Here is an 18,393-nt window from a genome sequence, read left to right as displayed (position 1 = left end):
TTATAGTTGTTGCTTCTCTAATTCCATCTACGTCATGGTCCTTGCTCTTTTAATGCTAAGCATATCCATAGTGGTTGCTTCTTTGAGTCAAATTCTCTAGACTATGCCTCCACAATTGGTCCCTCTTATTGGTGATGCATATGTCAATGGCACAACCTCTATAGACTTAGCTCCTTTTATCTTTTTTAATTTGTCAACCGTATCTTCCACCTACTACTTTAGTTTTTGATTAGGTCAAGGGTGTGGGCTTCCTTCCCAATTACTTAAGTTCTCATGCTATTTTCATATTCTTCCTTGTGCTCTTCTTCAGATTTTACCTTGTGCTGCTTTAAATTTTTTCTTGAACTCTTTTTCAAATCATCCCTCGTTCTCTTCCATATGGCTTTCTGTATATTCTTCATTGTCTTCTTTTATATTTATCCTCTTGCTTTTTTTCAAGGTTCTTTTCATGCTCATTGTGTATGTGATGGAGTAATGCCTTGTAACATCAACTTGCACATTATTGTTAACACTTTCAAATACTCTAACCAAGGATACCGAGCACAATATCCAAAGCATATAACACGAAATTTAAAATTTAAAACATGCATGTTCATAGTGAGCTTCAAAGCTTCAAAAACATGAACCTGTTCACCATATATGCTCATTTATCCTTCATAATCTTGATTTTAACATATAACCTCTTAGCCCAATTGGTGATGACAATTTTTTACTGTAGGTCAGATTTATAGGGACAATGAATTACTCCTTTGAATATATCATTGAACTTATAAAACCTTAGAGACTTTTAACTGCTTTTCTTAATCTATTGTTGGTGATGTATCTTCTTCCTGATCTCCACTTATTTATTTCTTCTATAAAGTTCACATCCTCAGATAGGAGTTTGAATTACATTCTTCAAATTTTCTACTTCGCTTGCTTGTTGCACTTTTGAACTCAAAAGTTGTTCTGCTTTTGAAATCCTCATAAGTGATTCAATTCTATTTTTTAATTTGGATATGTTTACAACTTTACATATTTATTTATCAACTTACTTTTAGCTTTAGTAGTTTGTCTTGTTCCCATTTGGATAAGAAAACTTGTTCTTTCCAACTGAAAATGGTTTACCTGACATTGAAGTTAGTCCACCAAAAGGAAACTTCTGCAGTCAGACCCGATGCAATATTAACACTCCTTTAAGGATTATAAAATTTCTGATATATAAATATAAAGCATAAACTACCACTTTCGCATCAAAATATTCATTTCTAGAAAACATAGTTGCCTATACGTGTCACAAAAAGAAAAGCTAGGGCTTCAATAAAACTTATATTCAATAGGTCTTCCTTTCTACCACAAATTTGAATATAACCCCAAATTGGAAATTAAATTTGGACATTTGCTCTATGATGCCAAAAATGTCATGCAATTTTCTCACATAAATTGAAATATATGATGATATTCCCTATTTTTATGAAGGTTGTGATTGCAAAAAGTGACAATACCCTAATTTTCTAGGGCCAACTTCTTGTGATCTTTTTGTTTGGGCTTGTGCTCCCACTTGGACCGTGTAACTGGGACCTGCATTGTCCTGGGCCTTGTGTCTAGTGGTTTGCATGGTGATTTGAACCCAAGTCTCCCTTGTGGTAACACTTATCCTTTACTACCGAGGTACACCCATTGGATATAAAATAGGGTAAATCTTACAAGAAAGCTTTAAAGTGTGCATGAGGCAGGCATGGGTTCATAATATCATCTAGTGTTTCATCTGGTTCACAATATTAAGTTTGATCCCTACCTGCAAATACCTTTGTTACCACTTTAAGGTGCCTAGGAGCCTGTGAGAATGAAACCTTGGTCAATGATGTGATACTCATTTTTCCCATTGCATGCCACAAACTCATAAGGGCCAACTTCTTGCAATCTTAAATACCTTACTACTGTTTATATTTTTTTGTTGCAGCCACCTAGTGGAAATTTTTTCATGGTGCAAGAGTCCTTTCTGTTGTAAATTTGTGCTAAGAGAAGTCTTTGTTGCAAGGTGAGGCATCTTTCTAGAGACAAATTCAACAAAATAACTTCTGAAAACCTTCACCTACTCTATAAATAATAAAGTATCCAATATATAGCAATTTCGCTGAACGTAATTAGTTGGTTTTAACTTTTAAATCAGCAAATTTCTCCTCTAGCTTTGTATGGACCTTTTCATGTCTTTTGGAAGTAAATCATTTGCGAGTTGTAGTAAATATTTTATTCCAACTGCATAATAATGTGGTATACAGGTGGTACAGGCTATTGTGACTCTATTAATATGTATGCTCCCCTTGGTTTTCTTTACAGTGTTGTTGGACGTGTTGCATTCACGGGAAAACATCAATGGGTTATTAGACAAAAGAATTGCATGATAACTGGTCAAATGCTTGAGGTAAGGAGCCCATAGTTAGCTATATTACTGGTGAAGATAAATCTAAATTTCATTTGGATTGCTTAAATTTTACCATTAGTAGATTTTTAGGTCCAAGTTATATCTAGTTAGATTTTGAATTAAGAAATACATGTTTAAGGACATTGTAGGCTATCAAATATTGTAGCTCATGTCTTCACATATCAAAGATATAATTCTTGTATACTTAGAAATATTCACTGGGGTAAAATTACAATTTCTAGTGAATCATCCTTGCTCGTCACCCAAGCAATGATTTTTCAATCCCTTGTGTGTTAGATAATAAAGTGTTTGATATAATTCTTCACTTGTGCTAGATTGTTAAGTGTTTGATCTAATTCCTTATCTAAAGAAAATGTTCTAGAACTGCTTTTGAATTTGATTTGAATGCGCTTGCCCCATTATGGTGTACAATTGTCGAAACAAATTATTGAAGACATTTTAATCTTACAATTCATACCCTAATCCCTAGTACTCGCATAGGTGGATGTCTCTTGACATTAGTAGACTTCAGTTGACATTTCCTAGTGTTTTTGTATGTCTTCTGAAAATGTCCTTCAAATATTGATAAACTTCCTATAGAAGTTTCTTAAATACATTATTAACTACATTGGTTCTTTCTTCAAGTGCTGGTCGTTGGTGGATGAGAGTTAAAATAATTAAATAAAAATAGTAACAGGTAGGTTTTCTTCTATATTTTTACTTAACAATTTATGGTGGTATTATATAGAAGATTTAAAAAAAAAACAAATTGAAAGAGGGATGCTCCATTGTAGTAGGTTGTGCTACGAAAGGCATAGTTTATAATACTATATCATAGTTTTAAGACTCAGACTTGGCTCAGCAGCCCAAAATTTTCACTTAGACTCGGGATTCACCAAAAAAGTGGTATTTAAAAAAATATATAAACCATAAAATAAATTAAATAACATGCAAAATACTGTCCTTGTGCAAGGGTGAATAGGAAAAAAGGAGTGTAAGAAGGATTTGAGATGGTAGACTTGAATGGAGAGTTTAAGTTGAATTTTGATGGGGCCTTTAAAGGCGATTTAAGAAAGGTAGGGGCTGGATATGTGGTTTGTAATCAAGTTAGTAATTGTTTGCCCTCTCGGGTGAATACTTAAAGCATAAAGTACGTAATGTAGAACAATGCCATAGATATCAGACAAGTATCAGTTATGTTATTCTATTCATAATTCATGTCCTTCACAAGTTACAATCGGGAGTATATAAAGATACCGAGGGGGTGCGAGCGCCAACCGTCGCACCGCAACTGCCACCCCTCGGTTGCCAACTAACAAACCCAATTACGACTTAATTAACTATTCTTATTCCCGTATACAATAATGCGGCTAACATCATCCCCCCCAAAAAGAAAAGTCGTCTCCAGGCGACTTACAACAAAATAGAGAATACATGGAGCTCGCAAAAATCCAGAGGAAGAAAAAACTAAGGAAGGGCAGAAGGCGTCCCTGATGAAGAAGGCGCCGGTGGTGGTGTAGCAGTGGACGCCAAGCGCCCATGGAGCTCATACACCTGCTCCGTCCTCCTCTTGAGATCCCGTTCCGCAACCATCTGCCACTCCATAGCAGGCTTTACCATATAGGCTGCCTCGAGCACCTCCTTATCCTTCTTGTCCACATTTTCCAAGGCACTGACCAACCGAGTCTCCAACAGCTCCCTCGAGGCCCTCTCCTCTTCCAACTGTATCAGCAAGGCAGACTTCTCTGCTACTAAAATGTCCACTGCTGCCTGGTCCTGTGCCATGGTAGCCTCTAGCTTGCGAAACCTGGTAGCCAGCTCCTCCCAAGCTGTTATTGCTGCCACCCTCAAAGCCTCAACTGTAGTTGTCGTCTGTTGTGACCTCCGAAGCTCCAGATAACCTTCACGGAAGGCCTGCTCTACCTCTCTCACCAACGACTGAATCTGGGTCTTGCCAACTCCCTCAGTGAGGCGCCAAGCCTCCAGCATCGCCAGGCTCTCCGTGTCTGGCCATCCGGCACACTCAAAACACCTCTCAAACTCAGCTCGGCATCCCGTGTGGCCAAAGGTCAACAACCTTTCCATCCGCTCAACCATGGTCGCATCGGCCTGGAGCGTGGCAGATGACACAAGCCGCTGTGCTCCCAGAGTCATCTTAGTAATAAGCTACTCCAACTCTCCACCCTGCTGACTTTCCCACGGGCACCTCCTTTGCTCTGTACGGACTGGTTACTACCACCGCAGGGGGTGAAGCAACCCTCTGAACTGCCCTGCTGCTCCGGGAACTCCCTTCCTCGAGATCAATGACATCCAAGGAATATGTGGTCTGCCCTGGGGATAGAGTGGCCTCTCCCGGTGCCACGAGTGCCATTTGGTAACGACTCAACTAGCTAGTGAGGTCATCATGAAGAGTGCCTGCTGCCGTCATTGCCTCCTGCATATATCCGGGCAACCCTGGCACATCCGACACCTCGTGCACCATGGAAGCCTCTGCACTTGCCAAGGTCTCCACCTGTGGTGGTGTCATGGCTATTGTCGCTCGAGGCTGCCTGAAACTAGGAACTGGTACCGTGGTGACTACACTCACTGTCTCGAAGGACCGCGACACCGCCAATTGACAAGTCTCTGGTAAGCGGGCTGGTGTAAAGTGGACCTGCACCTGTGATGCTACAGGAGACCCTACTGTACTTGCAGACTCCACTACCCCTTCTTCAGGCAGCTGGTCGCCCCTTCTCCCTGCCAGTCAGAAACTCCCTCCGCTTAACTGGGAGGTGTCTGCGGATTCCTCCCTGCCACTTTCTGCATCCTCAGCCTCGGACTCTTCCGTGTCGGACTCCGTATCGGACATGGCGGCCTTCTTTCTTTTTGTACCCAAACGTGCCTCCGTGCCATGTGCCAAGATGTCCAAGTGGGACCAATAGAATATGGGCGGCTGGTCTGGTGCAACACGCCCCTGTGGCTCCAATGGCTATGAGCCCGGGGTGATCTGCGTGCGGACTGTGTCTAGGAATAATCCAATGGCGTGATGCGGCATGTAGAACTTCTTGTATTGCAGCGTCATGAACTCGTCCATCCTATCGGCCAATAGTGACGCCCAATCGTATACCACTCCATTGTGCAACCCGTTCATCAACACTATCTGTGCAATGGCTATGTTCGACGCGTGGGTGGCACCTGTGAGGCGACTCTTCACCACCGACAACAGGCATCGCCATACGCCCTTGGCAAAAAATTGTTTCTTCACTCCTCGACTCTTGCCTACACTCTTGAGGCTATCTTTCTCGCCTTGGGTAAGGTTATCGCGCAACATCAACTGGAGCAGTGTGGCACGATTCTCTGGGGATATTTTCTGTGAAGTGTCTATTTTCTTTCCTTTTATCTCCGGTATGCCAAATACCCTAGTGAACTTGCTTGCCGTGAATGACACTGTTATCCTCTGATGTTGATAATCAAATACCGACTGGTGGCGATGTCTGTCATAGCTGCCAATCATGGCACGCAAAACCACCTCAAAGCCCTTTATCGAAAAAACTGGCATCTGGACGGCCCAGTGTACCTGTGCCTGGCGAAGGCTTTTCTTTATTAAATCATCCTGAGGTGTCTTTGCCCACCAGTTCCGACAGTCGATTTCATTCAAACCCTCGAACATAATATTATCTGCCGTTATTTCATCTTTGTCCTTTGTCGCCAAGGGTTTGGGACGATGCTTCTTGCTTTTTTGACTGGTGCTCATATCGAGACTACCTGCAATGCGCACCCCAAATGGTAAAATCCGTTTGCCTGTGTCTGCACTGGTTTCTTTTTGCCCTCCCTGCAACTTGTCTTCTAACGGCTGCAACCATTTCCGCCAATCTGCCTTGTTCCTGTTTATGTCCATTAGTACCAGATTACTTCTTCAATTCTGCTTTTATAACCTTTTTTTTTTCAAAACTAAAACCTGTCTGGCGTAGCGGCACAGACTTGTGCAGCTTGGTGCGTGCAGGCTTGGCTGCGCGTGTGCGGGTTGTGCGGCTGTAGCTGTGCGGCGTGGCGTCGTTCTTCCCCCTGCGGCTGTTCCTCTTTCCCCCTTGGATGTGGGCTTTTATTTGTTTCCGCGGGGCTGTGCGGGCTTTTGTGTGTGGTGTGCGATGACCACCGCACGGTGGCATCCACCACCGGTGGCCCCACCGCACGGTGGTTTTTTTTTCTCTATTTATTTATTTATATATATATATATATATTTTACGTCTTTTAAGCATCCGTCATGGTCCAGGCTCCCTCTGTTCGTGGTAAATTTTTAATTTCGACCCGTTGACGGCATCTGGTATCTCTTCCCCGTCCAGCGTCCACAACTTAATTGCCCTGTTGGTATTGACCTCGCGTACCTTGAAGGGTCCTAGCCAATGCACTTTGAATTTCCTAGGTTTGATTTCGTTCCTTCCGTTGAATTTCAACACTAATTGCCCAGGAGTAAACTTCATTCGCCGGAGATGCTTGTCGTGCCAAACCTTTCGTCTTTGCTGGGCTGTCTCTGTCGCCCATTGAGCCATCATCCTTCGTTCGTCCAATTTGTTCAAAGCGTACAGTCTCTCCCTCAGGCTTTCCATGTCGCTAAGTCGATTATCGATGGGAATCCGGAGACTCGACACCATGAATTCAACTGGCACCACGGCTTCTTGTCCATACATTAGCTGGAAGGGAGTCTGTCCAGTAGTTACCTTGTAAGTTGTTCGGTATGCCAAAGTACTGACGTTAGGCGCTCCTCCCAGTCATCCTTCTCCACTCCGCAAGACTTATATATCATCGACATGATTATTTTATTGGTCGCCTCGGCCTGCCCGTTCACCCGTGGATAGTAGGGGCTTGATAAGGAGTGGAAGATTTTAAACTCCGTTGTTAGCAATCGGATTATGTGATTTACAAAATGGCCTCCTCTGTCACTCGTTAGTTGGATTGGAATCCCATACCGCGTAATGATGTGTTCATAGATGAATTTTGCTGTATTGACCGCCGAATTGTCGGGTAAGGCCCGCGCCTGCACCCACTTGGTCAAGTATTCTGTTGCCACTACAATGTATCTGCATCGTCGGGCTCTACTTGGTTTTAATGGTCTGACGAAATCCAATCCCCATCTCTCAAACAGTTCCTGGGCATTCGATGGGTTGAGGGGCATAAATACCCTTTTTAATGGCCGTCCGGCCCGTTGGCATGTATCACAGCTTGTCACCCACTCCCTGGCGTCATTATGTAGTGTCGGCCACCACAGTCCAGCCAACAAAACTTTCCTCACCATGGTGTTGGGCCCCATGTGTCCACCTGCGGGACTTCATGTGCTTCCCTTAGGACGCCCAAAATTTCCTCTTCTAGGACGCATCGCCGTAGGATTTGATCGGGCCCCATTTTATACAAGAGGCCATTAATGAATTGGAATGTCCTGCTCCTCAGTACCAGTTTCTTTCTTTCTCCTGGTGGCATCTCCCTCGGGAACCGTGATGTCGACAAGTATTCCCCTACGCTTGCATACCAGGCGGGGAGAACCGCGATGCGGAATAAGTGAGCGTCTGGAAAATCTTCATTCACTCCCTCAGCTGGTTCTCCTGACTGGATTCTCGACAGCTGGTCAGCTATCACATGGCTCTTCCCAGGTCTTACTATAATGTTGAATGTAAATTCCTGCAGCAATAGCAGCCATCGACTGATTCGTCCTTCGATAATTGGCTTGTTTACCAGATACATTAAAGCTTGGTGGTCCACATAAAATGTGAATGGGGTGGCGAGCAAGTAATGTCGAAATTTCTGGACGGAGTACACCATCCCGAGGGCTTCCCTTTCTGTGGTGCTATAATTTTTCTTTGCCTTCGACAGGAGTCTGCTTGCAAAGTAGACTGGGTGATCTAGCCTGTGGTCGCCAACCTGCGCAAGTGTGGCCCCTATGGCAAAGTTGGATGCGTCAACGTGTACGTGGAACTCTTTGTCCCAGTCAGGATATGTTAGGATTGGCGCACCCACCAACCGTGACTTCAGTTCTTGGAAGGCCTCCTCCTGAGCCATCCCCCATGTATACCGTTCACCTTTCCTTGTTAGCTTGTCCAGAGGGTAGGATACTCGAGCAAATTTTTTGATAAATCGCCTGTAATACCCTATGTGTCCTAGGAAGGATTTGACTCCCGTGACATCTGTGGGTGCCTCCATTTCCACTATCTATCACCCGAATCTTGTCTGGGTCAGTCTTGAGTCCAGCCTTACACACTATGTGTCCTAACAGCTTCCCTGGAGGCACCATGAATCTGCATTTTTTGGGGTTGAGTGCTAGGCGAGCTCGCCTGCATCTTTCCATGCATTCGCCAAGTGCGGCCAAATGTGTATCTTGGTTACTGTAGATGGACCAGTCGTCAAGGAACGCCTTGAAGTTCTCTACTGACATCTTTTCAAATATGTGAAGGATAATCCGTTGAAAGGTCGCTGGTGCATTGCATAATCCGAACGGCATTCAATTATACGCGTACACGCCATCCTCCACTATGAAGGTGGTTTTTAATTTGTCTTCTTCGGTGATGGATATCTGGTTATACCCAGAAAATCCATCCATGAATGAATAAATTTCATGACTGGCCACTTCTTCCAAGATGCTATCCGTAAATGGTATTGGAAACGGGTCTTTTATGGTGACGGCGTTAAGGCATCTGAAATCCACGCAGATTCGGATCTGGTTTGCCTCCTTTTTAAGGGATATCACTATGGGCGATACCCATTTGCTGGTCTGCACTTTAAAAATAATCCCGGCTTCGAGCATACGTTCAATTTCATCATTCACTCTTGCCGCATAGTTTTTATTCATTCTGTATGGCCTCTTTCGTACAGGTACGACCCCAGGTACGAGTGAAATTTGGTGTACGCATAGTTTTGGCGGCACCCCTTTGAGGTCCTTATACGTCCAAGCAAATACATCCTTGTATTCCATGAATATTTTAAACGCAGCGGCTTTCGGGACTGGATTCCAGTTGTCGCCAACCAGGATGTTCCTTGGCTCTGCTTCTGTGTCGAGGTTTGTAGGTTTTACGGACTCTTCGTACCGGATTGGTTTTGTCATGTCAAACCTATGTGCTGGTACTTCGTTGACCGGGGCATCCCCTTCGGTGTATTCCCCGTACGTTGGTGGAAATTCGTTCTCGTCCCGATCCTCGTCAACCTGCAACATGTTACACCCATACAGCTGCTCGTAGTCCTCCATTTGCCAGTGGAAGAGCCCATTAAGGGAATTGGTCTCGTCCTTAGAACATCCTTGGATTCCGAGAACGCCTTCCTCGTTCAGTTCCCTTCCGTACTTTCCTTCGTCAACTCCACCTTCGCCGTCTGATTCCAACTCTGACACGAGTTCTTCACTCACAAGTTGTGTTTTCAGGTCGATAATAAATTTTCTCCCGGCTTTCTCCATTGACAACGTGTTACGCTTCCAGTTGTGATTCACTCTGGCTGCCACCAACCACCCTCTACCCAGAATGGCGTCATATCCTTTCTTGGCTAGCGGAATCACCACGAAGTCGAGGACAAATGGTTGTGTCCCGATGGTCACTTGTTGCGCCATGAGCGTTCCAAGGGGTTTGATACCATGTTGATCCGCTCCCAGTAAGTTGAAGGTTGACGGCCATAGTGTCGGTTTGCCAAGTTGCTTCCAGGTTTCTTCCGGAAGCACATTCACTCCGAACCCGCCGTCGACGATAGTGTCAGTCAGAATGGTGCCCAGTATTCCCATTTCTACCACCACTAGGTGTCGGCCACTGTATAGTGTTAGGACCAATGGGTTTGTAGGTGTTCTGCCGGAACCATCCGTATTCCGGGTTGCTTGACTGTGCGGGGTTACTTGGACCGTACCTAGGAGTGTCGTACGTAATTGCGGCATCATTTCCAGGAGGTCCTTCATTTTCACCGACACTTCAATCTGTAGCATGTGCTTCAGGATATTTTCCTCCGCCTCAGATCGGGAAGTACTTACCGCTTCCTGGGTGCTCCTTTGTGCCAACATTTCCTTCGCCACTTCAGCCTTGGCCTCCAGCGCCCGCTGCTTCTCCGTGCGAGGGTCCGGGTATGTGGCCTTCTTTGCCTGTGACCGTGTGATTGCCAATACCCGTTCCTCCGTCCTGTCAATGTTGAGCAGGTTCACTCCCGACTTTGGGCAAGTTCCATCATCGTGGTCTCTAGGCCCACACCATTTGCATAGTTTTTGTGGAGTTTCTTCTGAGGTGCATTCTTTGGCAAAGTGGCCCCATTGATTGCAGGCTCGGCACTGGATCATTGGCCGTCCCTTTGCATCATATTGGATTCGGCTCCTATTATTATTATTGGTCCTCCCCCCTCGCCGGTTGTTCCGGTATCTGCCAGATAATGCATTATTGTTGGCGGTTTGCGAAGTTTCGACGGCCGGCTGCTCTTGCGTGAAGAGAACTTGTTGGTTCCTGATTTTCATATTGTAGGGACATTCCTTTGTCAAATGTCCCACAATCTGACAAATGTCGCAGAAAGCCTTTTTGGGACAGGACCCCTTGGTGTGTCCATCACTCCTACAGTCGGTACACCACACGTCATTTTCTTCCGTCTTACTTGTACTCCCTTTCATGGCTTTGAATTCTTTCAGCATTCATTCCATGTCCTTTTGGAGAGCGTGCACCTTTTTATTTGATTCGCCATCGCTGCTGCTTTCCCCGTCAGAATCTTCATCATCGTCAGATGAATATTTATTACTTTTCTTCTTCCTTGATGTTTTGTATTCGCTCTCTAGGTCCATCGCCCTATTATAGGCGTCGTCATATGATGTCGGGGGTACAATTTTCATTTTTTTCTGTAGGGAGGATTTCAATCCTTTAACGAACCATCGTTTTTTCAAGCCCTCAGTCGGTTGGCTTTCCATTTTACCCAACAATTCCTTCAGTCTCTTGTTGTATGCCCGTACTGTCTCCTTGGTACCTTGTTTGGTACTGTATATCTCCGTTACAATTTCGTTGTCATCACGGAGCAACCGAAACTCCTCCGTGAATTCCTTCTGTAGGTTGGCCCACGTGGCCACTTTTTGCTTATCTACATCGGAGTACCAATCTATGGCAACTCCACGTAACGTGGCTGGGAACTGCTGTACCCAGTCATCCTGGTCTGTTACTCCGTTGGCAGACCAAATGGTTTCACATGTATGGCAGTGCCGTAAGGGGTCTTCCTTGCCGTCCCCTGTGAACTTTGGCAATTTTTGTTTACTCGCCATCCCAGGTCGTCTTCCTGGGGGCGGTTGTATTTGTGTCTGTGACCCTGCGCTGCTTCCTCCGGTGGCGTCGGTGGTGTGTCCTGTGTGGGTGACTGGAGGTACGGTGTTTTGCCTGTCGTGTGTGGCACCTACACTCGTACGGTTGCCCTCCCCTTCGCTCTCACACACGCTCACTCCTGGTTCCCGTTGGTGATCTTCACTCTGTGGCGTAAGGGATAAGTTTCTAAACTGATCCCAAGTCTCCTCGACTAGATTTCGCCGTAACCTTGTTTCTTCCAGAAACTCTTCGTGGCTCCGCGTCCTACGATGATCTGGCGACGCGTAGAAATTTCTGTCGGCCTCTACACCCTCTGTGACACCTCCTTGGTTCCCCTCGGGCCACCCTTCGGCAGGTCGTCCTTTGGCAAGTTGCCTTAGCCTCCGTCTACGTTCTACTTGCTGCTCCAGAATCAAGGCCCTCTGCGCGGCCTCCCACTCGTCTGTTTTTGGTTTTTTATTTCTATCTTTATTCAATAGGTTTGGCATTAATTGCCGCACATTTCCATAACTCACAATACATAAATCAAAACATGTCTTTATTAATTCATCTGCACAAATACAACTCGTGTCAATGACACTTTTATTTGAAAATAAAAAGTTCAAGGTTCAATTCCCTCCTGGCCTGGTGCCATCCTCTTCTGTTTCCTGTCAGCTGTTTTCTTCGTAGTTTCGAAGGATTTGTTGGCGTCGCTCCTCCTAGGCAATCTCCTCCAGGTGAGCTTGTTGTGCCAGCGATGCCTGTGCAAGCAACCGGGGGAGGTGGTTCATCAATCGGTTTACTGCCGGGCTAACCTCCAGAGCTGTCCACACGACACTTGGTGGGATTTCCGCCTTCGCCGCCTCTCGTCGGACGTAGGTCTGGATGGCTACCTGGAGTAGAATTGAAAATTCTCTCGTTGCCATGTCTTTTCCTGTGTAAAGTTTTGTTTGCGCGTCGTCGACCTCTAGGTTTATTTCACCAACGGGTAGGCCCATTGTGTCTGTGCGCCATCCGTGTCTTCCGTTCCCGAGTACGTCTAGGCAACGACGCCAAATGTTTGCCCTCTCGGGTGAATACTTAAAGCATAAAGTACGTAATGCAGAACAATGCCATAGATATCAGACAAGTATCAGATATGTTATTCTATTCATAATTTGTGTCCTTCACAAGTTACAATCGGGAGTATATAAAAAATCCGAGGGGGTGCGAGTGCCAACCGTCGCACCGCAATTGCCACCCCTCGGTTGCCAACTAACAAACCCAATTACGACTTAATTAACTATTCTTATTCCCGTATACAATAATGCGGCTAACATGGATATGTGGTTTGTAATCAAGTTAGTAATTTTGTCTTGGGTGGTTAGATATACTTGGGTGAGAAAACGAATAACTATGCAAAATTGGTGACTTTGTTAGAAAGTCTCAAGATTTTATATACGGCTACTTTTCGGAAGATTTCATGAAGTTGACAGAGACTTCCATATGGTGATAAATGTTGTCTTAAAACCTATTTGTCCCAAGTGGAAGTTGAATGCAATATTAGAGAAAGTGAATAGATGGAGTTCAAAGTTTCTCTCTTTTAAGATTGCTCGTTGCTCTAGAGTTCTAAATTTCATGATGGACTATATGGCTAATCGAGGAGACTTGTGTAATGTCCCCATTTTTGCGCCTTCCTAAGCATCAGTTATTTTCAGAGTTTAGCCTATTATCACTGGTCCTTGTAGGCTAATGTGGTGATTAGGGGGCCCTTAGAGGGTAATTCAGGGTTCTTCAACAAACACTTTGGTGTATTTTCTAGTGTTCTCCAACTTAGTTCACCATTTGGTTCTTGGATTGCCGTCTAGGGATCATTCAAAGCTATTTGATAGACACTTACTATTTTAGTAAGTCACTTGGATGTTGGGGTCCATACTTACTATATATAGTAAGTGTTGTGACCTTTTCACACATCGTCCCATTGCAAATGGGGATTGTTGATGTGTTTTTATGCATTATGCAACACAAAATAAAATACCAAAGGCACTCTATCCTCTCTTGATCAAAATCTCCTCGGATGCTAAATTATGTGATCAATTGAGATGACTCCAAGGTTTCTATAGTCAGGTCTTGACGTGTAGATAGCTCAATGGTTGTGATGTGATTTTGCTGGAATCACAAGGTGGACTTACATTAAATCTTGAATGCTTGAATATTGCTGGAATGTGAAATTTTACTTTACTTGGCAAAAAGAGCAAAAGGATAAAGGGCTTAGGAAACTGGTCTAATGTAATCCTAGGAATGCAAGAGCAATGGACAATCTTTGGTGAAACTCAACTAAACTTAGCTTTACCATGCGAAGCAACAAATCCACAAAGTTTAGTGTGATCTCCCAAGGTAAGCATATGATGTTCAAATCACCATCACGAACATAGACACCATCAAGATGATGCATATCAATGAAGAAGTAGCAATTGAAGTTGAGCTTGGATAAACGAGATGGATCCAGTTGACTACGCAAGGCACTTTACATTCAGCAAAGTGATAGTAGTATGGATATACAAATTTCACCATTGATCATGCACAAAGCTCTTCCATTTATCTAATTATCATTATTTAACACGAGGATCCAACAAGAAACGAAGCAATTGTAGAAGAAACAACACATTCCACTATAACTTCAATGAAGAGGAAATTTATTTACAAGTTTGGCAACAATTTCTGCCTTCCCCTCCTACTCTACTCTACTTCTAACTTGCTGATCTATCAACTCTTCTAATCTCTAGTTCTTCAACTATTAACCTTTACAAATGAGAGGGAGTGAGCCTTATATAGTTCTCCCTGTTACAATGAAGGGCCAAGATTAAATCCACATCAATGGCCAAGATTACTAGATGGAAAACCCTAATTAGGGTTTGTTGCACCCATCACATAGCATTTAATGCTTGACCAATGATAAAATTACATAAAATAGGACACATGTCCTCCTTTGAATTCCAACCAATAGATGACAGGGGTAGGTACTTTGAACTTTGTGCCCATGTGGTAGTTATCCTCTTTGATGGATGAGCTAGGTACATTGAATCTGGATGCCTTATTCCTAAAGTGATGTTTAATTGGATAGGTGATGACTAGGCGCCACCTCAGCTACTTGCTTCTCCTGTAACTCATCACAAGGAAGAGTTTGTGATGGAGGCATATCTCTTGATACATTTCCTAAGTTCGTGATGAATGAGATGATGGGGGGAGATATTCCCAAATTGCATCATCTGCTAACTTTGATTAACTCTTCTGAAACTATCTCCTTGAATGTCTCAATGTTGAAAGTCATAAAGGTGCAAGGGGTATATGTTGACTTCTTCTTAGTCTTGAATCTTGATACCCCTTTTCCTTCGAGAAGTAATGAAAGCTTTGAATGTGCTTAGCTTCTTGATATGATTGAAATTCTCCTCTCTTTGTAGCAATCTGCTCCCACTTAACTTTTTTTTGAACCTGTTGATCTCCTTCACATTGTGAAGTTCTTTGTATTACTTGAAGCTTGACCTCAATCCTTTTACAATTTTGAGTCCTCGAATATCTTGATGTTATCTTTCCTCACATCAGACCTGAAAAACAAATACATTTTAAATCAAAATGCGATCATAATATTTAACACTTGTAACTCTCAAATCTGAAAATATAGGTCTGGAAATGTGGATTGTTTCAGATCTAGAAAATTGAACTTAAAATGAAAGCTACAGGTCTGGAGTGAATGGTGAAATCTAGTTCAATCTGCATGTATATTTTCTTCACCAATGTATTCTCCCAGTTTTGTACTCAATTTTCCCCAATCTGCACCTGTCAAATTTCAATTTCAGATTGCTGATAACGTTCAATGATTGCTGGTAATTGCCTCAAAACCTGATATAAATAATCTCCCTTGTTTGTAAAATTTATTCCTCAATTTCTATCTCAGGTCCGAGTTCGCCTACGATGGATTAAAATTTGCTTCCACTTAACTAGAAATCATTCTTATGTGTCACTGAGACCACCTTCTAAGTATGCTTCTGATTTGATTTTCTTTGAAAGTTGCCTTTAATGTCTGGTCTGATTTTACCTTGATCTGCCAAATTCGCATCTGCTCCTAATTCACTGTGCATTGAATTAAACTTGATTCGATGCCTGGCAATGAACAAATTTATCCTCTTCTTATATACCATTCCTCAAGTTCGATTTTGCACTCTTAATATTAGGCCGACCTGCACACTTGGTGGTTGGGAAATGAACTGATAAAATGTCATTTCAATAAGCAACAATAAGAAAATTCTTTGTTAGCAGAAAATCACGATAAGCAACAAGAGAATGTTGTTTCAATAGGTGATTCTAATGAAGAATGTTTTTTGTATGTTGTGGAGACTCAAGCCTCCACTTTTGAAAGTCCTATTTGGTATGTTGATTTTGGTGCATCCAAACATGACAGGAGAATGAGAGTGATTCTACAACCCCACCCTATCGATTCAAAGGGGTAAGTTTCATTTGGTGATGATAAATCCTATGAAGTGTAGGGGATTGAGGGCATTTCTCTACCACTCAAGACTCGCAAATTTTGACTTATGAAGGTTCTTTATGTTTGAGGGCTCACTCTGAACCTGGTGTCAGTAAGTTAGTTGCTAGAGCACAACTTGAAGTTTGAGTTTGATAGACATAATGGTGAGAATATTTGTCTCATTTGGGATGACTCATAATGGTGAAGTTGTTGCTTGTGTCTCAAGGGTTGGTAAAAATTTTCAGTTGGTTGATGTCACACATGAAGACAAGGCCTTTGCAATGAAGACAAATTCATCCATTGCTTTTTGATATAGAAGATTTGGCCATCTCAGTTTGGGGTACAAGTAAACAAGATGTGCTGCAAGGATGTCACCCCATGAAGAAAATAGTTCTTTGTTCCAATTGTCGTGCTAGGAAATAACGTTGAGCTTCTTTTTTCCTTGTAGAGACAAGAGCTTTTGGTCTCTTAGATTTGATACATTGTTTTTGGTATGTTCGTGTTACTAGCTTCCCCATTATTTGCTTGGTTTCATTGTTGCCTCCATTGTTCTGATTTGCATTCATATTTTGCATCATTAAGTCATCAATTAAACTAACTCTTGTTGTCCCCTACCAAGATCATTAAGAATTTGCATTGTACTACATTATTGTCCCCCATGTTTCTTGGAGCCTCTTCTCCAAATAAATCTGCAATGGGAACTTCTCCTATAATCTCGGGATTCTCTGGTAGATTGTTTGCTCTTCTAAAATAATACTTGTGTGTCCCTTCAAGCTGCATAAGAGACTATCTCACTAAATACAATTGAAATTCCCCACAGGCTGGCAGGGAAACCAACTCTGATACCATTGCAGTACCCCTTATTGGTTTGTTTTATCAAAGATTGCTTTGAGATAATAATTTTGATTATATAGCATAAATGTTTGCCAATTTTACATTGCCAAGATTGACTTACAATGATAACAACATTATACAATTTTAAACAAGGAACACAAATAAATTGCTAGAGAAATTTTTGTAGTAATTTTTTGATATAAGGAATTATCAATACACAACCAATGTTTATGCCATACACAGAGTTGACACAGCTATTACTTTCTAACCCAGTACACTGGCTCCTATAACACATGGTTATGCATAGAAACTTGTATTTGGTGGCTGGTTATGCACCTCAAAAAACAAAATAATAGTCTCCAACTTACGTCCCCTTTTACCATTTCCACAAACTCATCATAATCTCTTTCACTAGCATGGTGGCAAACCATCAAGTAATCCCAATAGTGGTGGCAATCATACATACAATTCTCCAAAATTGGCACGACTCTTAGAAACTCTCAAGACTTTTCCCATGAGACTTGCTACACAACACATAACACATATATACTTTCGGCTAGTATATTTGCTCGATATCACACCTTCCCAAATTTTGCAAAGACCCACAACTTCCTCTTGTAACACCACACAAAGCTTCGCATTCAATAGGTTTGAGTATTCAATGTAAAATGAATATCCCTAATATTGCATCCAAAAAGTAGCTGAAATTCCCTTGATAAAGGTGGCTAGACCAGAAAATAATCTTCCAAATGTCTCTAACCTATAATAATCTCAATTCAATAATTTATTGTTTTCCTGCAAACTTCCAACCAATCATTTTTCTATTGGCAAAACCCTGTATCCATAAGCAACTCCTATTCTCTAGATATTATGTCTGTGATAACCCCCGTGTTATCACCTGATGTAAAGTTATGTAATAACATTAAAGGATATGGATCAAGTAAATAAGATTATTGTAAATACATGATTAATACGATAATATAAGTAATATATTAAATAGAGGAAATATATTTATATAATAAAGGAAAGTATTATTTAATATGTAATATATTTAATATATACATATAATGAAAGAAGTGTTATTTACTATACATATATATATAATAACAAAAGGAAATCATTATTTATTTAAATACTTCTTAAAGAAAAAGCAAAACAAATAATATGTTAACGGACTAACAAGCCCCCCCTCGAATCACCCCGCACAAAGAGGTGCGACGGTAATCGCAGCCACCGCACCCCTTCATGCGGAAGGGGATCGTGGAGGGTTACAACCCTTCACGAGGCATTAAAAAGGGAGGCAGCCGCAGCAGTGAAAGGGGGAGGAAAAGGCACGGGAGGTAGAGGAGTGTGAACAGGAATTCTACTGCAAGCAAACAGGTAAGGGGTAAATATTACCATTTACT

The 18,393-nt window shown here is 42.5% G+C and overlaps 1 protein-coding gene across 1 annotated transcript in view; it reads left to right on the top strand.

The window, feature by feature from the left end:
• LOC131038424 (uncharacterized) overlaps positions 1-18,393 on the top strand; it is a 151,050-nt gene that overhangs the window by 5,624 nt on the left and 127,033 nt on the right. The window contains exon 3 of the mRNA XM_059210200.1: positions 2,320-2,404. Within this exon, the coding sequence (XP_059066183.1) occupies positions 2,320-2,404 (85 nt within the window). The remainder of the gene's footprint in view (positions 1-2,319; positions 2,405-18,393) is intronic.

This window comes from Cryptomeria japonica, chromosome 8, assembly GCF_030272615.1.
Source record: "Cryptomeria japonica chromosome 8, Sugi_1.0, whole genome shotgun sequence".
NCBI classification, from domain to species: Eukaryota; Viridiplantae; Streptophyta; class Pinopsida; order Cupressales; family Cupressaceae; genus Cryptomeria; species Cryptomeria japonica.
This window is presented reverse-complemented; position numbering and strand designations above follow the sequence as displayed.